The sequence below is a fragment of the Vulpes vulpes genome, chromosome 4, assembly GCF_048418805.1.
Source record: "Vulpes vulpes isolate BD-2025 chromosome 4, VulVul3, whole genome shotgun sequence".
NCBI lineage: Eukaryota > Metazoa > Chordata > Mammalia > Carnivora > Canidae > Vulpes > Vulpes vulpes.
The window spans coordinates 68,035,333-68,062,967 of record NC_132783.1 but is presented as its reverse complement, the minus strand read 5'-3'; the positions used below and the strand labels follow the sequence as shown (position 1 = coordinate 68,062,967).

Below are 27,635 nucleotides of genomic sequence, written 5' to 3'. Positions count from 1 at the left end.
TTATTTATTAGAATAAGCATGAGCAATGGGGAGGGGTAGAGGGAGAGGAAGAAGCAGACTTCCCGCTGAGCAGGGAGCCAGACTCTGGGTTTGATCCCAGGACCCCAGGATCATGACCTGAGCCTCAGGCCGACTCTCAACCGACTGAGCCACCCAGGTGCCCCAAGAATTTTTCGTTTTTGTTTATTGTTGCAAGACATTTATTAATAACACAAAGGATAATCAGCCATGGTATTACATTCTAACATAAATTCAGACACAATGTGTTTTTCAAAGATGACAGTATCCTGGGAAAGAAGACCGGGAAAGCAACCAAAGCTAAGGCGTGGTGGGGACAGCGGGCCGTCCGCTCACAGGCCCTCGCCGGATATACACCCAAGGCCATGAAAACCGTGAAATGGTAAAACTCAGTTTCTGTTCTCTGATAAAAAACAATTTTTGGTTTCACGAACCAGTTGGTCTGTTCAGACTTTTCCCTGTGCTGACCTCCGGTTCTTGGCTCCCCCACGTGGCCCAAGATAACCGTGAGAACCCGGGAGGTCTTTCTGCCTGCAGGTTCTGCTGCTCATTATACACAGCGCCACACTTGCTAAGGAGAAACGGCTTCTTTCCCGCTCCACGCTGACTCACTGGAAGGCAAAGTAGACGACTGGTGACGAATCAGCGTTGCTGTGGGCTGCTGCCCTTGCTCACGGTGACAGCTGCGTCCCGGGGGCAGGCCAGGCCTCACACCCCGCTCAGCGGGTTGGCCACACGGCCCAGCAGGTGGAGGGCGGTGGACTCTTGCTCATAAATGGCAAACAGGAACGGGTGGTTCAGGGTCACCTCCAAGACCTCGGGCCCATCCGGCTGCGGGGCAGACTCCGTGGGCTGCTCCTCCTGGTCTGCTTGTAGTTCCAGAAGGATGCTGTTCAGCACCTGCAAAGCAGCAAGCACTGGGATGGCTCCCGAAGGCCCTCGGGGCCCAGGGAGGGAGGGCACAGGACAGCTGGAGGCTGTTTCTGCAGCCTGCCCACGACGTGCATGCCGCTTGGTGTAGACGACTCTCCCTTGGCACAACTCACATGACAGCTCCTCCCCAGAGAGTCCCTCAAACCCACCGGTCTCCACCTTCCACCTCACTGTCCAGGGAAGAACTCCCAGCGCCTCAGCTGCATCTGCCAGTGCTTGGGTCATCCCGCTAATTTGGCAAGAGGCCTCATGCCCCCAACAGTGATCTCCAGGCCAGAACTGTGTGTGGCCACTCCTCTGCCCAGGGCATCCAGGCTGCCCGGGTGCAGAGGTGCATCAGTCCACGTGTCCCAGGGACAGTCTGCCTACTGCTGAGGCTTTCTGAGTGGGCAGCTCTCTGGCAGGGCTGGCACTGGGTCTAGGGGCACTTACTCTCTTGGCACAAGTCATGACCCTGCTGTAGTATCTGGAAAGGACCCTGAGGCTAGGCCAGGCTGGGCAGAGCCATAGAACACACTGCGGGGAGGGGTATATTGCTCTCCATCTGTCCCTGGAAAGGTCTGGAAGGTTCCAGTCAGTTCTTTCCCACCCTGGGTGCACACTGACCTAGCATGCTCTCCTCCCCTCTTCTCCTGCCTGCCTCCTAGAAGCTCCCTTTGTGCCCCTCCCGCCTACACCTCCCACGCTCGGAACACACGGAATCCACGCAGGCCCACACATCACTGCCCGCATGGTACCTTTCCAACTCTGACATTGTCATCACTGATTTTTCCCAGGTTCGCTTCAGCACCCAGCAGAGTGGGCAGCTTGGCTTGAGCAAGCAGGTCCTGAAGGTCGTAGGAGCCTCGCAGTGTCAGCTGGGGCATGGTCAGGCGAATGGCCCTGCAGGGATGAGACACACTTAGGAAGGTCCCGGTAGCTTCTGCTGTGAGGCCCTGGGGCCCCCTCACCCAGCTAGGCTGTCTCAGAAAAGGTTTGTCCGGTAACAAATACAACAAATAAACTTTCATGGCCTTGGAAGTACTGTGAGAAGGATGTATATTTAAAGCAGTGCTCTCTGGGTGTTCCAACTGGCTGTTCTTCATTCTATTCTGGTTTTAAGTTGGCTGCATTGAGCTGTATGACCTGGATAATTTAAAAATGCTATTCTCTGAAATAATGCATCATGTCTTACTAGCCACCTTTCAGTGGTGTTCTTGACATAGAAATCCCCGTGGAGGGGGCGAGCAATGGGAGGAATGTCCTGTCAACCTTAGTGCCCAGCATGTTGCTTATATCAACTCAGTTGACCTTCCCAGTTGGTCCCGTAAGACCAAGCCTTACAAGAGTTGACAGTGTAGCCATGTCCATAGTAGCATCATTCACCAATAGAAGGTGGAAGTGACCCCAGTGTCCACTGACAGATGAATAGATAAGCAAAACATGGTCTGTCCACGTAATGGAATATTAGCCATAAGGGGAAGGAGATCCTGACACGTGCTACCGCACGGATGAACCCTGAGGATATCATGCTGAATGAAATAAGCCCATCACAAAAGGACAAATACTCTATGAGTTCATTCATCTGAGGTCCTGGAATAGACAAATTTGTAGAGACTAGAAGTAGAATGGTGGCAGCCAGGGACTGAGGGCGAGGGAATGGGACATCAGTGTTTCATGGGGACACAGTTTCTATTTGGGATGATGAAAACATTCTGGAGATGGATGGTGGTGAGGGACGCACAGCAGTGTGGATGTGCTTCATGCCACTGAACTGTGCACTTACAGATGGTTCACATGGTAAATGTTATGTTCCGTGTTCACCACCACAACAAAAAATGATTTAAAAAGGAGAGTTGCCCTCAGGAGGCCAATGTACTCCTAAGTGCCTGTCTCAGAGCAGATTTCTGGACCCCACTGCTCTGGGCCAGGGGTGCAGGTCAAGTGTAGTGCCCCAGTGGAGGGGGATGGCTTTCTTCCTGCCACGGTAGGAAAGAGGAGCAAGCCGAGGAATTCTGGGGTCCAGGACAGCTCCTAGAGAAAGCCCCGCCCTCAGCTCTCAGGGGGGTCCAAACCCTTCTGGGAAGCCAGGCCCCAAAGTAGCTCTTGGAATGCAGCTGATTGGGTGGGGGGTACAGGGGATGATGGCATTGAAAAAGTCCCCCTCTCAGGGTGGACAGAAATGCAGGCCTCCAAAACCAGTGGGTGAGTCCAAGCCTGAGGAGAGCACGCCCCCCCCCCCTTTACCTCTTCTACTCCCAGGAGGAGACAATAGATCGAGAGCTAGGTCAATGGATGGAGGGAGGGATGCTGCAGGACCGGGGTCACACAGGCCTTCTGCTCCAGAACAACAGGGACCCCCCTGGCCCCAACCTGTCCCGGGCCCGGGCTCACCCCACACCCCTTCCCACCCTGGGCAGAAGGTTGGGCCCAGGCCCCCACTCTCCAGGAGGGCACCAGCCAAGGGGGGTGCCAGGATGTTTCCAGGGAGCCATACCGGGGAGACAGGTTCTTCACCCAAGTCGGGAAGTTGTGCTGGAAGGTGAGGGCCTCCACCGTCTGCAGGCCCCAGGTGCTGAGGGGCCGCACCAGCAGCAGGCAGGTGCTCTTGCCGAGGGGCACCCGGGTCATGGAGAGGTTGCTCTGGGGGTCGCTCCAGTGTTGGAAGGTGCCTGTACCCGAGAGCATGGGGACAGACACCGAGGTGGTGTTGTCCACCCAGAACTCCCGCAGCCCCGCCAGTGGGGAGAGCCCCTTTAGCTTTCCTAGAGAGCCAGAGAGGAGACAAGAAGGAAGAGTTGGCTGAGGCAGGGGCAGGCGGGTTGGCCTCAGGGCTGGGGACGCCCCCCAGACCCCGGAGGCCTAGCCTGTGCCCCCCGCCCTCCTAGCACACCCCCAGGCCGCTGGACAGTCTGCCGCCCCAGCGCTTCAGCAGCTCCAGGACCCCTGAGGGCCAGCCACGTCTTCCTCCTGCAAAATCCAACCACTTGAGTTCACTACGGAGACACCAGCTGCCAGTGTCGAAGCCATTTCACACAGCAGGTGCCACACTGGGACTTTACACCTGTCACCGAAAGGCCCGCAAGGGAAACCAGAGAGCATAGGGAACTTAGGCCATGATGAACTATCCCTGTAAACGCACCCCAGATCTGGCCTGGCCCAAAGCCGTGGTCTGCGTGCTCACTTTCTTCTTTTTTAAATAGACTTAATTTTTTTAAAGAAGTTAGATTCACAGCAAAATTGAGAGGAAGGTATTAGAGCTTTCCCATGTACCCAGCACCCCCACACACGCACAGCCTCCCACACTGTCGACACTCCCAAGGAGTGGGGCACCTGTTACACTGACGAACCTGTGCAGACACGTCATTGTCACCCAGAGTCCATGGGTGACGTTAGAGCTCACTCTCGGTGCTGTACGTCCTGTGGGTCTGGACAAATGTGCAATGACATGTCCACCATCACAGTATAATCCAGAGTAGCTCCTCGGCCCTACGTGTGCTCGGAGCACATTCTCTTTTCAATCTGCAAACACTGCCAGCTGTGAGTCTCCCTTTCTCAAGTCGTAGGATGCAGACCTGGGCACACACGTCCAGGCTCCATGTCTCAGGCCCCCGTGCTGCCAGGGATAGACGCTCGACCTGGTGCGACCAGTGGCTCTGAGCACAGTGCTCTATGCCAGCTCACACTGGGCCTTGCAGGGGAGTGCGGGGCCAGCCTGTCTGGTGCCTGGCAGTGGCGGAGCAGAGTGGCCACCTGGTTCAACTGTCACAGGATGAGGGGTGGACACCTGCTGAAGACCCTGTCCCCGGGGATCTCTCCATGACTGCAGCCACTAGCACAGCCCCTTCCCTGCGTTCTTCTCAGTTGTCTTAGGAGCCTCATCACCCATGTTGGGGCTCTTTCTGGGTGAATGAGGTGATGGTGAGTCTGTCACAGAGCAGCCCCTGGGTGCCGGCCAGTTGGGAGTCTGAGTAGAGGCAGGTGAAAGAGCGAGGGCTTCGTTTTCCTGGAGCAGACGTCTCCAAGGTGGTTGGGGGTGTGGAGGCTGGAAGGACGGGTGCCTGGGGGAGGTGGCTGATTGGGCTGCCTTCCCAGGGCCTGGCTCCCCTGAGAAGGAACTGGGGAACCCAGCGTCCTCTTGCTCCTTGATACTCAGAGGCCGCGGGGAGTAAGGAGCTGCAGCATCCCTCCTCCCAGACTCCCCGAGGGGCCCTCTGTGCTGGCCCACCAGGCCTGGTCGAGGACTTGTCAATTTAGGGGAAGGGAGGACTAAACAGAAAGATGTGAGAATCTGAAACAGAGGTGGCTGCCCTGTCCTGTCTGCTCAGCTGCACCATCCTCATCCAGAGGTTAAGTAAATCTCTCAAGGTTAAGTCAACTGGTGTGGAACCTGCCAGGGCCAGCAGCAGCTCCGGATGACAGCAAGGCCTGGGCAAAGGGCACCCTACAGCTCAGGGGCTCCCAGTCCCCGCGTCTTCACAGGTCAGGAGCATCCAGCTGTCTGCTGAGGTCATGGCAATAGAACATCATCACCAAAGGGGGGCCTAGATCCCCCAAAACATCCTGCTGCTTCCTCTGTGGGCACACTGTGGTGGGCAGGGAGGGGCTGTGCATCCCTGTTTGATGGAAACAGGCATAGGAAGGTCAGGGAGCAAGATCAGAGGGTGGGACCTGGTGGGGCTGGGCGAGCATCTGAGTCCTGAGCGTGGTTTCCTTGTCTCTAAGTCTCTTGTCCAGCTGCATCATGAGAACTCGTGGACAGGAGCTCTTCCGGAATGAGACCCCATCTCTGACACCCGTGGCTCTCTAGCTTTGCCTTTTGGGGGCACGACTTTCTCAATGAGCTCTGCGCCTGGGGCTTCTTAGGAATGGCAGGCTGAGCCCACGAGTCCCTTCTGCCCTCCGTGGGGTGGGGCTCCCCTCAGCTGGATGGTCCCTGTGCTGGACTCTGCTCCTATGACCCGTCAGCCCTGGGACCTGAGCAGTCCTGGTCTATCATCTTCCTCCTGCCCCCTAAACGGGCCTGAAGTCCTTCCCTTTGCGGTTTACAGACGTCCAGGATGTTTCCGGAGTAAGAAAATAGTTATGCTCTGTCTCTGGTTTCATCCTTGAGCTGCTTGCTCACTTGGCTCTCAAATGCACCCTCCCCAGCCCACCCATCAGTTTGCAGAGCCACTACCTCAGCACGTGTTCCCAGGACAGTTTGCCCGTTGCGTAACCTTCCCGAGACCCTCCCTGCCTCCAATGCACACAGCCCCGGCCGCCCGGATGACCTCTGAACAGAACACTTTGCCTGCTCCAACACCCGCCAACCTTCCTAAAATCACATTCCAAAATCTGGCCCGAACCCATCTTTCCAGGCTCTGCCTTCCACGTTCACTCTGAGCTCTGGCCAAACAGAGCTGCCCTTGCTCTGGTTCCTGGCCCTGAACTCACCAGCCTTTGCTCACACATTTCTTCTTCTGCTCCCCTGACCTCCCCTGGGCCTCTGTCCTCTCCCCAGTGACTCTCCCTCCTCCAAGTGCTCGGAGCCTCGGAGGACCTTCCTAGGCACTTCGTAGGTGCCTTAATCTGCAGCTCTGTAGCGGGGGACATTTGCCTGTGGGATCTATCTCCCCTCCTAGACACCGAGCTCAGGGGCTTGCACTTAATAAATCTTCAACAATTATTTGTTGAATGAGCAAACTATCTTTGTAGGGATTTAGGGGTGGTGGTGGTAACAACCCCTCCCCACATGAAAGTGGTGTAAACCAACAAACTAGTTGTTTTTGCACAGACAAGAACCCCTCCCTCCTGAGCATGGTACTGGGCCACAGGGCCGAAAATGTGGGTTTGGGTCCCAGGGCCCCTCTGTGGCTGTGCCATCTGGAGGAAGTCACTGTGTTCTTTTCTCTAGAGGCAGTGACATCTCTTCATCACATCGCAAGGGGATTAAATGATAAAAGTACAAGGATGTGCTGTAATAGTTGCCCATAGTGGGGCAGCAGGTAGATAGGCAGCTACTCAACCAAGGAGCCCACTGGGCAGCTACTCCCAGCTCCCTGAGAGTGGCTCCCAGGTGCCTCCTCACGTTCGTCACCCTGCCCATCTCCAAGGCCCGGCCCTGCTGAGCTGAATCCTGGACATGAAGTCCACAGACACAGAGAGCTGTCACCCTCTGGCGCCAGCCCAGGGGCAGAGCCCACCCACAAGGTTTGCCTTACCTTGGAAGTGGACGTAGGTGTTGAAAAGTAGGGTGCTGTCTGGGCTGATTCCTGACATGGGTCTGTCCATTCTCCACCCTGTCACTGCCTGCATGAACCTGTTGATCTTCTCAGCAGCAAGATCTGGGTCCATGGACAAGTCCAGAGAGCGCGGGAAGGTGATGGGGGCAAAGGGAGCCAGGGCCCGCACAAACGGCTGCTTCAGGCGCAGGCCAGGGGCTGTGAACAGGCCCACCACCGTGGACAGGAGCGGCGTGGACTGGCCACTAGCCCCACCCTGGGCCACCAGAAGGCTCTGGATAGTCTGCAGGGCAGAGAGGACCTTGTGGCCATCCAGCCGGGAGGTGCAGCCCTGATCCTCCCCGGGGACGCCTAGGAACGCCTGCAGTCTGCTGGCCGTGGGGTCCAGTGCGCCCAAGTAGAAAGAGGCCAGGGTGCCAAAGAGCGTCGTTGGGGACAGGATGGTCCCACTGGCTGCGTTCTGAGACTCGCTCAGCATCCTATACATGTGGAAGCCCAAGAAGTTCAGCATCATCGCCACCTTCGTGGCCCTCATCTTGTCTTCCCCCTCCAGCCTCTCAGAGACCAGCACCAGCTCTTCTCGAAGGGCCTCCTCATCCACAGGGGATGTCTTGGCCTGAATCGGGACTGGCAGGAAGGTCAGGTCCTTGGGCATCTCCGTGTTGGATTTCTCCAGCTGCTCACAGCTGCTCTTGCTATAGACGAGGAGGTGGAAGGGGTGTATATACACCCGGTCACCAGCGGCCAGGCCAGCCCCGGCCAGGAGACAGAGGACGGTGACCGCCAGGCTCACCCCAGCAGGAGCCATCTCTGACAGGGGCGCTCGCTTCCGTGTGCCCTGAAATATCATTGTGTGAAGGGTGACAGATTACTAAGTGAGTAAGTGCCCTCTGGTCAGACTTTTAATTGTTCCAATATTCCCTGTGATCCTTTATTCCAGGAGGAATCTATCCAAGTCTACACACTGTGAAGAGAAGCAATAGATTCGAAGCTCTGAGAAACTAACTCTATGATCCAGGTGCACAACACGCTGTCATGCTGTCATGACCCAGCTGTGCCGTCATAGGGCTACTTTTGGGGTTGGTTTTGACTTGTCTAATTTTTATAATGGTGGGAATGTCTTGATATTAAGACATTTGTAGATTTTACACAGAAATATGAAGTTGTTCATTAAGTCAAGTAAAAACGTACATAAATGTTTTCATAAAATATTATAAGCACATCTCGTCAAGAATATGAGTGGCTGACATTATTTTTACATTATGTTAATCAGTGATATTATATGTTTAATAAAGAGGAATATGGGGAGCAGCCTGCTTTTGGGTCAGGTTGTGACCCCAGGGTCCTGGGATCAAGCCCCATGTCGGGCTCCCTGCTCAGTGAGGAGTCTGCTTCTTCCCCTCCCTCTGCCTCTCCCCGGCTCTTGTGTTCACATTATCTCTCCCAAATAAATAAATAAAATCTTTAAAAAGAGAGTAATATGGAAACATTTAAAGTTATTTTTAAAGGAAGTTTAATTTTAAAATAAAAAAATGTTTACCTTGTTGCCTTAAAGTTTTTAACTTCATATGTTGACGTCCCAATCCCACTACCTCAAAATGTATTATACTGGGAGATAGTCTTTAAAGAGGTCAGTTAGGTTAAATGAGGTCATTGGGGTGGGCCCTAATCCAATCTGATTGATGTCCATCTGAGACAGGAGATTAGGATACAGACACACACAGATAGAAGATCCTGGAAAGACAGGGAGAAGAAGGCCATCTATTAGCCAAGGAGAGAGACCTCAGAAGAAGCCAACCCTGCCAACACATTAATCTTGGATTTGTATCCATTTTTTTTTAAGATTTTATTTATTTATTCATGAGAGACACAGAGAGAGAGGCAGAGACACAGGCAGAGGGAGAAGCAGGCTCCCCACGAGGAGCCTGATGTGGGACTCGATCCCAGGACACTGGAATCACGACCTGAGCCAAAGGCAGACGCTCAACCACGGAGCCATCCAGGCGCCCTGTTGGACTTGTTTCCTATGTGTGATATGAGAGTTATCCCAAAATGAGCACATTAGTATTTGCCGCCTCCTGAATCATGAGATAACAGATTCCTGCGGCTGCAGTGACCAGTCTGTGGGACTTTGACATGGCAGCCTGAGCAAACTCATGCATTCGTCTGCCTCTGGCTGTAAGTTTTCCCCTAGAAAGCCAAATGTGGACCAGACTCCGAGTCTTCAGGAGGCCTCCTAGCCCCGGGGTAGGTGGTAAACCAGCGTGGAATACAGAACTAATGCACACAGAGGTTTTTCCTATGTCATAAATTGGCCTGGCAAGAAAGATCGAACCATGTAGTATCAACCGAGGACACGTACACCTCGTTTCCCAGACAAGGTGCATAACTTAAGAATAGAGATATTATAATTGTGTAGTATGTGCCAGTTCGCAGAAGCCCCTGTGCAGAGATGACCCAATCTAGTCCTCAAGCTATTCATGCAAGGGAGGGAGTGTTTCACCTCTTTGCAGACACGGAAAGGGGAGTGCTAAGGCGTGACGTAAAGTCCCCAGCTTCCGCAGCAAGTGTGTAACGGAGATGCAGTTGAGTTGTTTATTCTCACGGGTCAGCCCCAGCCCTGGTTCCCACTGGACTCTCACTTAGAGACTGTGGAAGTCTGTCTCTCCCCCCAGAGATGCCAGTTCAAATGGCCCTGGGGTGTGGCCTGGGAATGGGTTTTTCAGCCTCCCGGTGGCCCTAACAGGCAGCTGGTGTTGAGCACCAGAGGCTCAGCCTGAAGCCCCAGTGTTTCTACCTGTCTCAGCACCCCAAACCAGCCAACAACTATTCCTGCAAGGTGGACCCCCTCATGCAGGTCGACACCAGCCCTGCCAGCACCTCTCACCAATAGCCTGACGGCGTTGGTCTGCACTGGGGCCAGGTATAGATTAAAAAAAAAAAAAAACTTCCTGGGTGACTCTGATGCGCAGCCATGGGGTAGAATAATCCTCTGCCCTTGACTGGGTTTCCCGGGTTGGCAGGAGGATCTCCAGCACTCTCCTCTAGAGCCCTGTGATTCTGCTCCAGCCTCACCTTCACCAACAGCACACAGAGTAGCCTGAGATCCTGGAAGACAAGGTTCTTGGCTGGCTCTGCTAACTTCTTCTACTGTCTGGCTCTTTGCATTTGAGGAGGATCCATGTCCATTGTATGGGTCCATACGGTTCTGATTGTTTCTATGATATCTCATTTCTGGTGAAGAGGTGGACTGTATTACCAACTTAACTTCTTAGAGCTCCCAGCCTCATCCTCACTTATCCCTCTGCCCTCCCAGGGAGGGCCAGGCATCCCTGGAACTGAAGTGTGTCTCCACTAACTCAAGGTCACCCTGACACTCACGTCCTTCCTGCACGCCTATGCATACCCAGTTAGCCCCTTATACTGGCACTTTGCACTCCTCTCCTCGGTCTGGCAACCTGCACCTGCTCTCAACTTAAAAGCATTGTGTGATTTGTTCTGCTCTGGTCATCAAATGGACCTTGGACTTCTGACCTCAGCCACTGCTTTACCCTCCTCCCCATGCTTTTGACTCAATCCACTGTTCTCATGAGAAGCCACATAACATACAGAAGTGGGACAGAAAAGTCTCCATCCTATCCTAGACAGGCCTCAGTTGACAGCTCGTGCCTCATGTAAAAAGCCAAAGCACGCTGAGTTATCAGGGGGAAACTCGTGGAAGCTGAGGGCTGGAGAAATCTTGCAGTAACAGTACCCAGTCCCAGGTTTGGGCCATGCAGGTAAGGACGGCTCTCCCACCCCCACTTTGCCACTGCCACACAGCACAGGCTCCAACTTGGGTGAAGCAGTTTCAGGGACCATTGTCGGGGCAGAGGCTGTCAACTGGGATCACTGGCTGCTGCCCCGGCTGGTCCTGAGTCAGCACCCAGCTGGTGGCTAGGAATAAAGGGTGGCTCCGGGCACCCATGCATCTGCCCTCCTCCATAACCCCTCCTCAGTCTCCCTCTCCAACTCCCCAATTCTAGGTAACCCTAGTCCTCATGGTTCATGGTTTGTAGTTTAATGATATTGTGAGATTGGCAGCCGACACTTGTAATAATGCCTGTCATTGCCAGAAGTGTTCTAGTGCTTTCCATAGACCACTCAACACACCCTGCTAAAGCTTCCATGACATCACATTTCACACAACAACTGAACCCCCCCACCACGCCTGACACCCTGAACCCACTTGTCCCACATTTAAAAAAATATATTTTATTTATTTATTCATGAGAGACACACAGAGAGAGAGGCAGAGACACAGGCAGAGGGAGAAGCAGGCTTCCTGCAGGGAGCCTGATGTGGGACTTGATCCCAGCACCCCAGGATCACAGCCTGAACTGAAGGCAGACACTCAACTGTTGAGCCACCCAGGTGTCCCTCACTTGTCCTACTTTATGTCTTTTCACCACAGCACTGACCACCCTATGACCTTATAAATAATTAATTCTTAATTATTTATTTATGTTTAGTGTTTATTGCCTGTCTCTTCCCACGTGAATGCAAACCCCATGAGAGTGGAGTCCTTGCTCTGTTTTGTTTGCTGATATATATACCACATTTCTAAAAGTGTTCCTAGAACATAGTAGGTATTTGATAAATAATTGTCAAGTGGATTAATTAGGGATGCCTGGATAGCTCAGTCGGTTAAGAGTCTGCCTTTGGCTCAGGTCATGATCCCAGGGTCCTGGGATTGAGCCCCACATCAGGCTCCCTGCTCAGTGGGGAGTCTGCTTCTCCTTCACCCCCTTCCCAGCTGCTCTCTCTCTCTCATTTTCTCTCCCTCTCTCTCTCAAATAAATAAAGAAAGAAAAATCTTTAAATTGATTAATTAATGCTGTTTTGCAGAGGAACAGAGAGGTTCCATGACTTACTTAAGGTCACATAGCTAAGTGAGAGACAGAACTAGGACTCGAATCAGACCTCCTGATGCCATAGTCCACACACTTCACCAATCTATGGTGACTCTTGAACAAAATAATAAGAACCTGTCTTTTTAGTTTCTCCTAAAGTTTAGAAAGCACTTACACATTATATTAATTTACACCATAGTTCAGGAGCAAGGGAGGCCAGGCACGGCTACTTGTCCCATGTTACGGAGGAGCAAACCAAGGCTGGGATACAAAGCGATGAGTCAAGGGCACAGACCCAAACCATGAGCCCAGGACCAGAGGCAGCACTGCCTCAGGGGAGGTGCAGGGAGGCAGAGGCAGACCACTCCTCCCCGGAGCCTATGGGGACCGGATGCAACCCCGGGCTACCTGAGCCTGCTCCCCCAGCCCCCTCCCAGCACCTGCACCACAAGCCTGGCAGGTCCTTCTGGCTAGAAGAGACCCAGTGGACTCTAGGCCGCCGTGGCTCTGCTCCCTGGCCAGCCCCCCAGGCCCCAGCCCTGCTCGGAGGCAGCAGGAGGACCGGCTACCCTGCCCGGCTGCCGGGGAGAGGCAGTTCTCCTGGTAAGACCTGGGGTGGGCGGAGGGGGAGGACAGCCCGTGGGAGGGCAGCCAGTGTGAGGCAGGGAGAGGCAGCTTCCGCATGATCCCCCTGCAGCGCAGGTCACCACTGACCCCCAGCTTCTGGCTTCCAGCAGGTAGCTCCGTTGCCCTGAGAGAGGGGGAGGGGTGTGCATGGTGAGGGGCTCCCAGCTTACCTGCTGCTTGAGTCCCCCAAACAAGAGTAGCCTCTTCCCTGGCCGGCTAGCCACTGAGGCCCTATTTATATCAGAGGGGTGGGGGTGGAGCCGTTCCCAGACCGTTCTGTGCCCAAGCTGGGGAGGCGGGAGGTGACATCACTTGGCCCGACCATGGGGGTGGGGGGTACAGGCGCCAGAGCTACTCTCAGGCTGGGACTCCTTCCAGGAAGTCAGGGTGATCGATGCACACTTTCTGTGCTGAGCAGAATGAGCTGCTGGGCCATCGAGTTACACATTGACCGCAGCTCCCCTGCCCCGGCCAGGTCTCCGAGCCGGAGCGCCCCGTAAGTGTGTGTAGGCGCATCTCTGCCCTGAGCTGTGACAAGCCGAGGCCAGCCACCAAGCCTTCTGACAGAGCCCTCTCGAGGTGTGCTTCTGAGAGTCCCCAAGAATGTGCGTGAGGCCCCACGGGGCAGGGAAGGAGCCACGGGGGCAGCCGGGGTGACTTCTGACCCCACAGTTGAGCAGCTCAGTGGTTGTCCAAACAACTTTTAGGCACCTGCTCCCTGGGAGGCCCTCTGACAGGCGAGAAACACGCTACCAAGCAGAAGCACCTTCTGGGGACTTGTGATTTAGCTGGGGAACTGTAGCCCCCACGTGGGGGTACCCCAGCAGCGGTACCGATGGATGGAAAGGCACTGGCAAGATGCTTTCGGATCATGGGAAGGAACAGTCCGTTAAACCTGGGGAAGGTTTCAGGAAGAACTCTCACTTTAGTCAAACCCTGAATGGTAAATAATTTGGATTTAGAAGCTAAAGAAGGAATATTTTTTTTAAGATTTTATTTATTTATTCGTGAGAGACACACAGAGAGAAGCACAGACACAGGAAGAGGGAGAAGCAGGCTCCATGCAGGGACCTGACCTGGGACTCGATCCCAGGTCTCCAGGATCAATGCCCTGAGCCGAAGACAGACGCTTAACCACTGAGCCACCCAAGCATCCCTGAAAAAGGAACCTTAAAGGGTTTATAGGATAGTAACAAAGGAGTGGGAAAGTGTGGAGCTTATGTAGGGGACACCAGCACACCTAAAGTACCACAAGGAAAAGCAGGGACAACAGGAAATTGCCACCGTTCCCTTGCTTGCCTCTGTGGACGATGAGGGCATCTCATCTTTCCTGAGTGTTCCCTGGACACAGGGCTTTAGGCCAAATCCTCCAGGATCTGAGCCAATGCACAAGACAAAACCCACTTGCCACCCCAGATCTGGGGCATGGGACATGTGATGTGGAAATAAGGGACACTGGTTAGAACCTGAACACCAGCTCGGGGTCAAAGTCGATGCCACAGGAGGGAGGGATCGAAGATGTTAGAGGGAGGGAATGCCATGAAGTCTGACTTCTGCTTTTGCAAATGTCCTCTAATTGTGACAGGTGTCAGTATGCCGGGCATCAAATTTCCAAGCTCTGGCCCCTGAGAGAAGGCTGAAACCAATAGCCAAGAGAGGGACCGTGGAAGCACAAGAGCTTTGGGGAAGCAACAGGAAGAGTTTGATCTCAGGTAGGTTTCTTTTGAGAGTTTATTGGATCCCAGCAGGGAATACTTGGGGAGAACATTCCCACCCTCAGGACAGAAGTCTAGGCTGGAAACACAGATGTGAGGGGCCAAGCATCATGGTGGATTTCAAGGCCTATAGGTGGAGATATTTTTTCCTGGAACACCACCCTCTGCAAGACATAGGGGTTCATGTTCCAGAAGTCAGGGGAAGAGGTCTGAGAAGTGAGGAGCTAGGGCCTGAAGGAGGTCCTTTGGATAGCATGTCAGAATGGCTTCAGATCATAGGTGCTGAGATATCTCCACCCAGAGCATTTTGATGAATCATTTACCAACTCTTTATTGCTCATCAAAGACCAAGAGGAGGCCAGTAGAAGTTCCAAGGTAGTTGGAGAGTGGCCTTGGGGAAGGATGAGGGAGGGGGTCTGACTGAAATGGTTTGAGAAGCCAATGGAAGGTTGAACAATGAACTCCTCTTTCATGAAATGTGGTCAGGAAGGGGTGGGAGTTTGGGGCAGCTGGAAAACTATATTCTCCACTCCTAAGTTGAAGGATGAAAGACTTCATATTTATTAAGCAGCTTGTTAAAAATAAAAATTCTACCAAGTAAATGTGAAGATCTGATTGGCTTTATTAAACGCATGAATTGGGCAGTACTCCATCTAGCAAGTACAGAGGAGTTCCACTGAGCAAAACAAAAGTTTTTAAAGGCAGAGAGATCAAAAAATAAAAAAATAAAAATAACTAAATAAAGGCAGAGAGAGAGGGCATGTAAACAATGAGTAAAGGAATTTAATTGCAAGACAAAAAATTAAAAAAAAAAAATTGCAAGACAAAGAGTGCATTGGTCAAGCAGTGTTGCCTCCTAAAGGGAGCAGAAAGGTCTATCAGTAGATTTCCTAGTATTGACCGGAAGATTCTATGTCGTCTGGTGAAAGGTCACATTCTTGGGAGGTTGAAACTGCAGTTGGTTAGATATTAAGTCTTGGTTTGCTGATTTAGCCTAAGTGACACCATTTTGGGCCTGTAGTTTTCTTTATGACATGCTGCTACATGCCAGGTGTGTAAATCTTCTTAGATGTCCACAGTACAAATTTTAGCACACCTGCCACCATCCAGGGAGAGAAAACTGATGCCCCAAGACATCCAGTGATTTGCTAAATGTCACCCAGAAAGAAAGTGTTAATACCAACACCTCTTCTTTTCCTACCACATTTACGCATTTGTCCGACAGTTATCAAAAGCCTTCTGTGCACCAAAAATTGAAGGTCAATTTCTGGTCATGAGTATTAGTTCCACTGTCCAAAGGGCAGCAAATATTTCACAAAAATGACAGTATTAAGGGGCAGGAGGACATCTGCTATCTAGACAAACTGTACTGCATTTTCTTAAACTAGTGAACATTTTTCTTAAACTAGTGAAGTTTGGGGGAGGGGTCCTGAACCCCAAATATGTATAAAACTAGATTTTACTGTATTATCTCAAAACGGCCCCAAACAGTGGGTAAACCAAGGCCTGAAGAGATGAATCATGGGACCACAGAACTGGAAGGAGCTTCCCAATGGTACCATCCTTAGATCCTGCAAACTATGCCCTGGAGCACCTTCTTTTAAATTTTTTAAGTTATCTGGTGCTTGGGACAGGTAGAGTGGCAGGACCATGACCTGTGTGGTCCCTGGTTCCTGTTTCTCCCCACTAAGACACTTCCTCACCTTCTACACATTCCCCATGTTGTATCAGGGGGTGACCAGATGTCTGAGTAGCTCTAGGACTCTTGCCTGTGGGGCATCGTAGTTTTAGGAGGCAGTCCACCTATCAGATCACTCTTGCTGGCTGGCACAAGGTTTCTCTCTCTGATAATAAATAGCAGGATCGCCTGAGCTTGGGCTGCCAGAATGGTACTGATGTCCTCTTTGGGGGGCTTCAGAGCTCTGAGCTACCAAGAGCCACTGCCAAACCCTTGGGCTCGAGCCATGTGTGGGCCTGTGCATCTGTCTCATCCACCTGTGTCCCATGTATCTTTTCTGCTCTCCAGTACCTCAGGGTGTGGATGACAGCAGGCATCCTTCTTCCAGTGGACCCCCTGCCTCTGGCCCCCAGAACGCTCACCCCACACCCTCCACGGGCTCTGTGCCAGGCAGTCCTCCAGGGGTAGTGTCCTGTCCCTCCCAAGGACTTTCAAAATCCGTATTGCATTTGCTAACTGGTCCTTCTGATGGAAGCTCTCTCCTGCCTCAAATCAATGCAGTGACATTGTGCTCTCTGGGGTGGTCTTCGGCCATGCCAGATGAAGGAGGGGCATTCTTTGACAGTGAATACCCCACCCCCTGCTTTCCCTTGAATCATGGCTCATCAACCTGTCGTCCCAGCTTGTGTTGGGTGCCGAAGGCAGGATAACATTGGAAGAGATTATACTCTAGGAGTGCACCCAGCCTGCACAGCCTATGGAGTTCAGGGGAAGGTATGATGGCAAGATGTTTTACTCTGTTTATGCCCTAAAAATTCCAAACAGTAAATTTAATATGACCAGAAAAAGAATTCTGATTTAGACCTCTGACAGTAAGACTCGCATCTGTGGCTGTCGTCCACAAAGGACAGGGCAACCTTGGTGAGTCCTTGGAAGCCAGCATTCCCAAATGGCACCTCTGAGGAGGACACAGCTTCGGGAGTGATGACACTGTGTTAGGGAGCTGCAGAGACAGGAAGGTGTGTACCCTCTACATGAACAGGCCAGAGGAGCCACAGTATATTTATTTGCTGTGGCAGATAGGAAATTACCCAGGAATGGCACATTTGACAATAAAGAACAGAAAGAGTCTTACCTTCAGTGATTAGACAGCAGGGACATAAGTACGTCTTCTCTAACCACTGTTCTAAATCTTCATTTAAAAAAATCACTGAATCTCACATGGGTCCCTTAGATTCTGCAGACCATGCCCGTGAATGCCCTTGAACGATTCCCTCCCTCTCTCAATTTTTTCAGCCCCGAGAGTCCCTATGACACAATTACAGCTTTTAGTATATTTGAAAGCAGCTTCTCAGGGATTACAACACATGTCAAAGTTCATTTCAAACTCATTACAATGTAGGGAGAGGTTTCTAAGCAGACATTTCTGTCTCGGTAATGACATGTTATTGGGGACAAAATAAGGAAGCAATCATTAAGTCGGACACAGTAAAGGATGTCTGCTTCGACTTTTTTTTTGCGATATTGGTTAAAGGCCGTTAATCAGCTCCCAAGGCTGACTATCAGCTGGGTGGGTTTTCAACGCCAGGCTTTTAAGCTCATTAAAATAAATCAGAAAATTGCTAGAGCGTTTGATCGAGACCGTAAATTATTCCCAGAAGAAGCAGCCACTCAAACAGGCCACAGACTTTTGACCCGGTTCAGATTTAGGACAATTTTCTTTCCAATAGCTACCATTTCTTGTGTTCGCTTCATCAGTGGAAGCTGGGGACAGTATATCTGCAGCTAAATGAAGGCTGTTGAATGAACAGCAACTACTGGCCGTGGAAATTGAGTAAGCCATCCCTCAGAATTGGGTCCGAGAACCCAGCCATGGATAGTAGGCAGCGCTGGACCACAGTGACGTATTGGTTGAGGGTGCTCCACAGGCTGATGCTCTCAGGAGGTCAAATCCACTCTGCGGTCACTGAGATGAGGCTTGGTCTAATCTAAAGCACTTGCTTTCCCTTCTCCTGACCAACCAGCCAGCCATGGGACAAACACACACAAACTCCTACTCTAAAGCAAAACACAGCCAGACTGGAAAATTGGGAGATGCTTTATTTGTTGTGTGTGATGCAATCAGACTCTCAACCAGGTAGAATGAATGAGGGATAAACACAGGAACTGGGTTTCTATTTTTACTTCCAGGACAAAACTAATTATTTCACAGGGGACTGGCTTGTTGCTGTCTGCATCAGAGCTATTGTCCCATGAACATGCCTGGTCCAGGACACATGACTACAAAACACATCATTTACTGGAACCAGGGAGCAGGGAGGAGCTCCCTGTCCTGAATCTGAGTTTTTCTTTTTACGACCAGGACACGCTCACCACTTGAGTCCTCATCCCTGCTCATCAGTGCCAGGAAACCCGGAACAGCTCTTGGGGCTCTGTTTGTAAAATGCATTCATTAGGGAGAAGTACGTCTCCTTCCAATAAAGAGTGCTCAAATACAAAGTCAGTGTTCTTAGCTCACAAGGGCTTTAGACTACTGGTAAATTTTTTTTTTTTATGATAGTCACAGAGAGAGAGAGAGAGAGAGGCAGAGACACAGGCAGAGGGAGAAGCAGGCTCCATGCACCAGGAGCCCCACGTGGGATTCGATCCCGGGTCTCCAGGATCGCGCCCTGGGCCAAAGGCAGGCGCCAAACCGCTGCGCCACCCAGGGATCCCTAGGCTACTGGTAAATAAAACAAAGTAGTCCCAGCACCCACATCTCAGCAGGAGGTATCTGCCTCCCCTCCATGAGCCCTCTAAGACATCGCACTTCTGTGTGCAGTCTTTGCCTGATAGGGGTGTGGCTGCTGATTTAACATGGGTTGGAGGGGATGGTGATTTGTGATAACACTGTTCTGGGAAATTTTGTGGTTGGAGCATATTTCAGAAATTATAGCCATACAGACGGTTCTTCTTGGTCACCAAATTATAGTTATATAAATAAACGTGGATTATTTGTTTCTATCAATTTCAATATTAGGTGATACAATTAGCTAATCCAGTTCCAGGTTATTGTAAAAGGTAGTAATAAACTTTATATCAAATGCTGATAGATGCTGACTTCTCCTCTCCCCTTATATCTTTTTCCTTTGTCCACATCCACATAGAAATTGAGAAAAGTAAATATTCACTTTCTTAGCCTCCTCTGTAACCATTAATGGTCAAGTAAGATGATTCTGGCCAGTGAGACATAAACATAAATTTGAGGGCCATTGGGAGTCTTTGCTTTCCTTGTATTAGCAGAGTAAGTGGCTTAGACTCTTCTGCTCCTTCCTCCTCCCTCGAACATGTAATGCCTGCAGACAGAGCAGCCATCTTGCAACCATGAGACAACAAACATAAGGACCAAAGGCCAACAAACTAAGAATGATAGAGTGGAGTGATAGAGAAAATCTGTGATTTTGATTGGCACATAGAGCTGCCCAGCTAGCATCAACAACTGCCTGTCTCTGGACCTCTGCTCATTTGAGCACAATTAGTAGCATTTGTAGGTAGTTATGCACAGCTGAAAACATCCCTAATACCATAACGTTTATTCCCACCGAGAGACCAAAAGACCATCCGACTCTTGGTTTCGGCTCAGGTCCTGATCTCAGTCTCGTTAGGCTCTGTGCTCAGTGCAGAGTCTGCTTAGGACTCTCTCTCCTTCTCCCTCTGTCCCTCCTCCCCCAAAATAAATAAATATAATCCTTAAAAAATTCAATTCCATTGAGTACAGTAAATTTCCTATCAAATTTTAGCCTCTTTGTAATAGATTTCCCTTTTACATTTGTTTTAGTTGGATCTTTGGCTTTTCTTTTCTAAGTACAGTTGACACACAGTATTACATTAGTTTCAGGTGTACAACATAGTGATTAGACAATTCTGTATGTAATGCTACACTCACAAGCATCATTGTTTTTTTTTTTTTTGCATCATTGTTTCTGTATTCAAGGAAATAATCTAAGTATAAAGTGTAACAATTCCTCAGTAAAATTCAGAACTTAATCTACTATGCCCAGATGAGGTTCATGAAAACTCTAAACCTTGAATGAATAGCAATGTTAGTGTCATGCCTTTGTGATTAGTTCATATTTTATCATATAATATGCTCCATCCATAATTAACCCTGTGTCTAGGGTCTGAAGGATCATTCTGCCTCCATTTTCAATAAGATGGGAATGTGAATACCTTCCCTTTGTCCCTCCACAGAACCTTTTATGGTTCTCGATATAAGTCCACGGGTGATGAGCTCCTCTAAGAATACTGGGTACCACCCTGCTGACACACACATGGCCAACGTGCAGGACTTTTAATAACAGCTATGATCCTGAGAGGCTGGGTGAAGAGAAACCATTTGTAATGTGCATTCCAAGACCTCTCTATCCAGAGTAGTCGATGGTTAACCTTGGCAAGTAAACAAATAATAGAATAGCATTCATCTATTCCAGGAATTGGCAAGCTATGGCACACAGGTCAAATCTGGACCATAACTCTATAAATAAAGGTTTATTGGAGGACAATGAGGTATCACCTCACGCCAGTCAGAATGGCTAGAATCAAAAAGACAAAAAATAAAAAGTGTTGGCCAGCATGCGGAGAAAAGAGATGCCTCGTGCACTGTTGGTGGGAATGTCAATTCGTGCAGCCATCCATACTGGAAAGCAGTATGGATATTCCTCAAAAAATTAAAAATAGAGCTACCATATGACGTAGCAATTCCACTAGTGGGTATTTAATAGGAGATAAGGAAAACATTCTTTCAAAAAGATATATTCATCCCTGTTTACCACAACATAGTTTCCAATAGCCCAGATATGGAAGGAACTCAAGTGTTCATTAATAGATGAATAGATATAGATGTGGAACACACACACCATGGAATATTACACAGTCATAAACAAGAAATGAGATCGTGCCATTTGAGCCAACATGGATGGCCCTACAGGGTGTTATGCTAAGTGAAATAAGTCAGATAAAGACAAATACCATGTGATTTCACTCATATGTGGATTGTAAAAAAATAAAAAATAAAAAACAGGCTCTTAAATACAGAGAACAAACTGGCGGTTGCCAGAGGGAAGATGGGTGGGGGAGTGGAGAAATAGATAAAGGAGATTAAGAGGTACAACCTTCCAGTTATAAATCAAATAAGTCATGGAGATCAAAAGTATAGCATAGGGAATGCAATCAATCATATTGTAATAACATTGTATGGTGACAGATGGTGGCCCCCACTTGCTGTGGGGAGGATCGAGTAGTGTACAGAATTGCTAAATAAATGTGTTGTACCCCTGAAACTAATGTAACATTATATCTTAATTATATTTCAATAAATATATATACAATAAAGTTTTAATTGAACACAATCGTGCTCATTAGCTTACATACAGTCTTTGGCTACTTTCAGGCTATAACAGCAGAGTTGAGTGCAACAGAGAAGATATGATCCTAAAATATCTATTACCTGGCCCTTTGCACAAAAAGCTTGCTGAACCCTAATCTATTCTGTTAATTCAGATTGCCACTGACAAAGGTAATAGATCTTTTGTATGGCATCCGTCTATTAAAAATTTAGCTTTGAGGGCCACCTGGGTGGCTCAGTCAGTTAAGTGGTTGACTCTTGATGTTGGCTCGATCATGATCTCAGGGTTGTGAAATCGAGTCCTGTCTTGGGCTCCTCGCTCAGCAGGGAGTCTTTTTGAGATTCTCTTTCTCTCCCTCTCTAGTTCTTTAAAACATAATAAATAAAGGAACACCTGGGTGGCTCAGTAGTTGAGCATCTGTCTTTGGCTCAGGTCATGATCTTGAGGTCCTGGGATTGAGTCCCGCATCAGGCTCCCCGCAGAGAGCCTGCTTCTCCCTTGTTCTGTGTCTCTGCTTCTCTCTGTGTATCTCTTAAATAAATAAATAAAATCTTTTTAAAAACTGTAATGAATAAAAGTTAGCTTTGGAAACATCTGTTTATAGTGCCTATTTCATGTATAACTTTATTATTTTTATCCTGCATAAAGAGATGACTATCCAGAAAATTCTGAACAAACTGATGCCAAAAAAAGTTAGATAACATTTTATCCTCTTCACAATGAAAAGGACAGGTAGATATAACTTATATAACCTATCTAGATGATAGCTAGTATTGCACATTACAAACTTTGTCACCAACAGAAAATTGATTTAAAAAAATATATTGCTGGAAAAATTCAGATCTGCAAACTTTAAGCATGAGACATTGGACTTAACCAAAGGGAACGGGGAGAAAAACAAAAGGAAACTTTGGGTCTGGCTGTAAAAGAAAACTCTTGGCGGCAGACGATATAATCAAGAAAATTTGATGAGGACAAAAGCTAATTAATTAATCAGCACTTCACAGTAAATTTTAAATGGAAAAGGCTTTATCCTGATGAAAATCACTTTTGAGAAATAAGAATGGAAAATGTTTTATTAACTTTAGAAAAATAAAAATGATTTCACTACTCTGTATAATATAAATTGATTAGTGAATTAGATTGGCTGGATGGATTTTATTCCAGAAAATACATTTCCAATGAAAATTCATCAGTAGTCACACAAATTTGAATTCAGTATTCTTGTTTAAGACAGCACCTTCTCAGAGGTCCTTAATTTGTTTTGTAGGTGTCTCCCTGGTTGGGAGATGGCCATGGACAGGCCCGGTGCTGTTTCTGTGTCAGTAGAGGGAGACATCATGAAAGCAGATACGAAAGGTACTATTTTCCAAATCTATTTTCTCTCCTCAGACCATCTTGCACTTATACTACTACAGCAAGGTGGCTGGACTCCAGGTGTTTGCTTTGGCACTCGTGTAGTTGGGAAAAGTCTACAGAGGACAGTACTGCTCACCATTTAATAAGTTTAGATAAGGAATGACTATCCAATGGGAAAATGTTGTCAGCCTTTTCCCACTGAAGCACCATACTTGTGATACTGTCCTTCTGGGCCTGAGATGTATTTCTTGCAAAAACAAAATTCCAGAGATAGTATTTATGTAATGATCGGGTTTTCTTCCAGGGAAAATATTGCAAAGAAATTTGGGAAGAGAAATATGAGTAAGTGCCTTCCTGCCACAAACAGGAAGGAGTGGAGAAGTCAGAGTGACGTGGGGAGGCCAGGCACGGTAGGAGTGTCAGCAAAATGCCAGTCAAGCCAGCCCTGTGCAGAGGCCAGGATTCCTGGGTCACCGCTGGGGCTTCCTTCAACTGTTGTGGAGAAAGCTAAAAGGTACGTCCTGTCTGAACTTTGGTGTAAAGAGAAGCACCACAACCATTGCTTTGCCCATCTTACTGACAGAGGGACCAGCTGCCTTATAAATGGTTCCATGGCAAGTGGTCACACTTGTGGACATAAGGGCTTGGCCTAAGATGTTACACTATGAACAATGGTGGAAGAGGGCTCTATTTGGTTTGCACTTACAATATTTAAAAACAAACAGAAACATTGGGCTGGATGGACCACTTACATTACTTTGTCAACAGTAGGGAATCTGATGGGTGTGTGAATCTCTTCTAATGTCCTGTCCAAATACCCCTCCTCCATAATTCAGCGAAGAATTCAGTCTGTGTATGTTCTTCGACAGAGCCTTACTGAGGGAACCCAGCTACTGTGTCTCTCCAATCCTTGTTTTTCCATCTCATGCCATTCCCTTAGATCTCAAAATGTTTCCTTGGCTATCCAAGTGAGGAGTAAGGAATTTGGGGAAGGGATCTGGAAGTCCTCCCTTGACTTTCTGGAGTCAAGGTTGCATTGCAGATGATGAATGGTGGGACCTTCTGACAAGGTCCCGTGAAACTGGCACCCTGGTAGGTGTTAGAGAGCCCTAAAATCACACCAGTGGTGCTCACGTATGACCCTGATGCCCAAAGAGGGTGATCTCTCCTCCTAAAGATTCCAGGAAGAGGAAAAATACAACTGTCTTCAACTCCCTGCTCCAGACATTAGTTATCCCCCCCCTTTTTTTTTTTCAGACATTAGTGATCCCTTGTGCTAAGGAGATAGAAACAGGCTACAATTACAATGGAGATCAGGAAATTGAGAGAGAATAATATATACAGCTTTATGCCATGAAGTATGAAAATCTACGTGACAATGGCAATTCTCTAGCAAAATTCAAATATTCAATATAGGCTCAGGAAGTAATAGAAAACTTAAGTAAATAGTTCAGGAGGGTGTAACAAAATTCTGCTAAGGTTCTATCCTCCGGAAAGACACCATGCTCAAGGGGAAAATGGCAAGTTGTATCCACTTCTGAGGGACTGATAATCCTCATCTTTTGTGAATAATTCCTGAGCACGTATTCTGTATAGGGTCCTGACCTAGCACTTGGAGGCACAACACAGGAAGTTCTCCAGCCTTCCAGGGCCTTCTGCCATCCTGAAGAGGTACTATTCATGCACATGAAGATGTCACCAGTGAGATCACAGCAACAGTTAGAAGATGCTGCCGCCACCAAAGCACTTATGATGTACAGGTCTCCTTTCTAAGACTTCACACCTGCTACTTCACTTCCCGTCTCCATAACAGGGCATGTGGTAAATAGGTAGAACATATCATATGCAACATAGCTCTTTGGGCAGAGCCATTATTCTTGTTCTTGTGTCATATACTTTTTAATTAAGGTCAGGGACATAGCGGGCGCATTTTTATATTCTCTGCAAGCCTTGGAGAAAAATTCCTGTCTCAAGGGTTGTGATGAGCATTTCATGAGTTAACGTATATGAGTGTTTGGCATGCAGTGCGCGGTCAATCATGAAAGAACTGCTGGGAATGTGGTTTCCAGCCAGGTGGTTGGGGAAAGAGCTAACTTTGCTGGGCTGACAGCAAACACAAATGTAGAGGTAACCTGACCCTCCACCTGACCCAGAGCCTAAGGTTTCTATCCTCTGTGCTATGGCCACCCTCTACCTCGCCAGTTTCCCACACTGCCCTTTGGCCTCTGCTTTCCATCTCTCCCTGGACTTTCATCCACAGCCAGCAAGAGCCTGATGGTGCCCAACTAGTCTTCAGCACAGCTCCCCTGTGCTCCTGGGCAGTATTTCCTACACACAGAGGGCCCTGTAAGGACAAACTCAAATTAAATAAGAGACTCCATCCTCCTTGTTTAGAATGGGGGAGGGGCTCTTCCTTCCCCCATTCATTTTCTCAGAGCACTTACCATTAGAAAACTTGGCATTGTCAATACAATTCTCTTCTTTTTGAAATATAAACAGGAAGGGCCACAGCTCCCTTATACTCCCATCCCTGTGTGCCATAAGTAGGAGCGTAAGCTGCATTGGGGTCTGGCTCCATGTTGCAAAACTACCACCTGTCCTAAAGATGTGAAAAGTGTGTCTTTCCTTTGGATAAGACCAATTGACTAACACAGATTATCACTCCAATCACTAGATAAAGTTAGATGAACTCTGTGTGACCAGGAGTGCCATCATGTCCTCTGACTTGAGAACTAGTTGTCATCTGTCTTGAGAATCTGTGTGTAATGGTGGTATCTGCTTGCCATCTTTTTGTGGATTCAGTTTAATGCTTATTCACTCATAAAAGTGTGTTCTTTCCCTACTGTGTTGTGGAGAGAATTGCTGGGTTGGGAGAAGACTCTGTTTTTAATTAAATGTTCCCAACAGGGCCCCATAACTGCTTGTCTCCTGCATGCATGGCTCCCCCAGATGTCCCACAGTCAGTCTTACTAGACTCCCTGCTTCCCACCCCCTCTGCTCCCTTCCATCTGTTGTGGTCTTTCTTCAGAGTAAATCATATCACATTCCCTCTAAGAGCAAGACTCTCCAAAGGTGGCCCATTGTATTTAGTGACAAATCCAAACCCTTGCCACATGTAGCCATTTGCACAATTGACCACAGCCTTCCTCTGTAAGCGCTAGTACATGGTCCTCCTTATCCTCTGGGCTCTGGCCACTCTGACCTCATTCCTGTTCCCAAATGCAGAAACCACTACCCAGCATGATTTCTTCCTTGATCTGTGAGCAGTGGCTCATTTCTCATTGATCAGTTGAAACTTTGCCTTTCAGAGGACGCTGTGAGCACCTTAGAGAATCACCCTGCCCCACCCTTTATCCCATGACTCCTCTTTACCTTCCTTTTGCCAGTGCTCATCATATGAAACTACATGGTGTATGTATTGAATTCTGTATTATGAGCTTGAATTCAGCCCCCTTTTTGTGAAAATTCCTTCCAATTGAAATGATAGAATATTTCTATCAGCTATTAAACTCAGCTCTTCACTAGATGTTTCCAAGCACACTTTTACATGTTCACCAGGTTTTGAACAAATAAACAAACAAACAAAAATCTACCATTTTTTTAAAGTAGGCTTCAAGCCCAGCATGGAGCCCAAAGTGGGGTTGAACTCAGGATCCTGAGATCATTGTCTGAGCTGAGATCAAGAGTCTTAACACTTGACAGACTGAGTCATCCAGGTGCCCCAACAAACAAAAAAACTAAAGGCTAAAGCTTGCGAAAGCAAGTACCTGTGACAAATACCATCAGGACGCCTAGCCAGGACCTTTGGTCATAAGACAGTTTTTCTTACTAGATTGTTTGTCTTCACCAACACCCGAAAAGCTGTTTCATGTGCTACAATGTAATAAACCCATGCATGCCATAATGGCATCTTTGCTTATCCGGTAAAAGTAGGAAGCATTTGAAGGATTGACTTTTCCTCTGGAAAACTTGCCAGTGCAGTTGGGGTGGGGTGAACTCATCTGATTGTATTTCCACAATGGCTTCTCCCCAGATTCTGCCTGCTGGTGCATCTGGTTCAACTGACAGCCACTGTGATGAGGGCTGGAGTCTTCATCTCGGCTGGCCGATCACTGGGCCACCCCTAGGCCTTTTCTTTTATCTCTTCTACTGGGACACCATGTTCTGGAGACATGTGCTGCTGTCATCCAGGAACCACCACCCCCATCTGTAAGGTGAGAGGGAGAGCTCAGGCAGCAGCTTGGATTTCACTTCTCTGATACCAAAAGGAGCAGAACCCAGGCCTGTTGAAGCTTCTCGTGCATTCTTTTGCATGCAGCACCTGCATTTTCTATTCCTCTTGAGTAGACGATCCTCTCCCAAGTGGGGTCATAGGCACAAACTGGAATTTGCAGAGTGAGTTTGCATTATGTTTCACTTAAATCCCCTGTGCTTTGTTCACAATAACCAGAAGGTGGGGCAATCCAGGAACCCACTGATGGGTGAACAGATAAGCCAAGCAAAGCCGTATGTGTGTACAATAGAATACTACTCTGTTTTAAAAAGGAAGGGAATTCTGGCCTACGCTGCAACATGGATGACCCTGAAGACATGCTGAGTGAAATAGGTCACTTAGAAATGGTTAAGATTGTAACTTTTGGGCAGCCCAGGTGGCTCAGCAGTTAAGCATCTGCCTTCGGCCCAGGGCATGATCCTGGAGTCCCAGGATCGAGTCTCACATCGGACTCCCTGCATGGAGCCTGCTTCTCCCTCTGCCTGTGTCTCTGCCTCTCTGTCTCTCTCTCTCTGTCTCTCATGAATAAATAAATAAAATCTTTTTTTAAAAA

The 27,635-nt window shown here is 48.8% G+C and overlaps 1 protein-coding gene and 1 long non-coding RNA gene across 3 annotated transcripts; one reads left to right on the top strand and one right to left on the bottom strand.

The window, feature by feature from the left end:
• Nucleotides 1–169: 169 nt before the first annotated feature.
• Nucleotides 170–13,094, bottom strand: AGT (angiotensinogen). 2 transcript variants are annotated; one of them, XM_072756005.1, is made up of 6 exons: nucleotides 12,844–12,959; nucleotides 8,695–8,888; nucleotides 7,134–7,992; nucleotides 3,428–3,695; nucleotides 1,689–1,833; nucleotides 170–918 (listed from the first exon to the last, which is right to left on the bottom strand). In XM_072756005.1, the coding sequence occupies exons 3-6, from the start codon at nucleotides 7,960–7,962 to the stop codon at nucleotides 727–729; spliced, it is 1,434 nt and encodes a 477-aa protein (XP_072612106.1). In that variant the 5' UTR covers nucleotides 7,963–7,992; nucleotides 8,695–8,888; nucleotides 12,844–12,959; the 3' UTR covers nucleotides 170–726. The 2 variants fall into 2 exon arrangements, with proteins under 2 accessions (XP_072612106.1, XP_025864464.1); XM_026008679.2 differs by lacking the exon at nucleotides 8,695–8,888 and having other exon boundaries at nucleotides 12,844–13,094.
• On the top strand, nucleotides 12,372–27,635 carry LOC112927332 (uncharacterized). Its single transcript, XR_003236502.2, has 5 exons — nucleotides 12,372–12,649; nucleotides 14,259–14,385; nucleotides 22,721–22,809; nucleotides 23,114–23,323; nucleotides 24,406–27,635. It is a non-coding gene; the product is annotated as an uncharacterized lncRNA (long non-coding RNA).

Bases quoted from the DNA above. Each gene is read 5' to 3' on its own strand.
- AGT (XM_026008679.2), bottom strand. From the start codon at position 7,962: ATGGCTCCTGCTGGGGTGAGCCTGGCGGTCACCGTCCTCTGTCTCCTG. The intron at 3,696-7,133 runs GTAAGGCAAACC...CTGGCTCTCTAG, and splicing joins CACCTACGTCCACTTCCAAG to GAAAGCTAAAGGGGCTCTCC. The intron at 919-1,688 runs GTACCATGCGGG...GCTGCTTTGCAG, and splicing joins ACAATGTCAGAGTTGGAAAG to GTGCTGAACAGCATCCTTCT.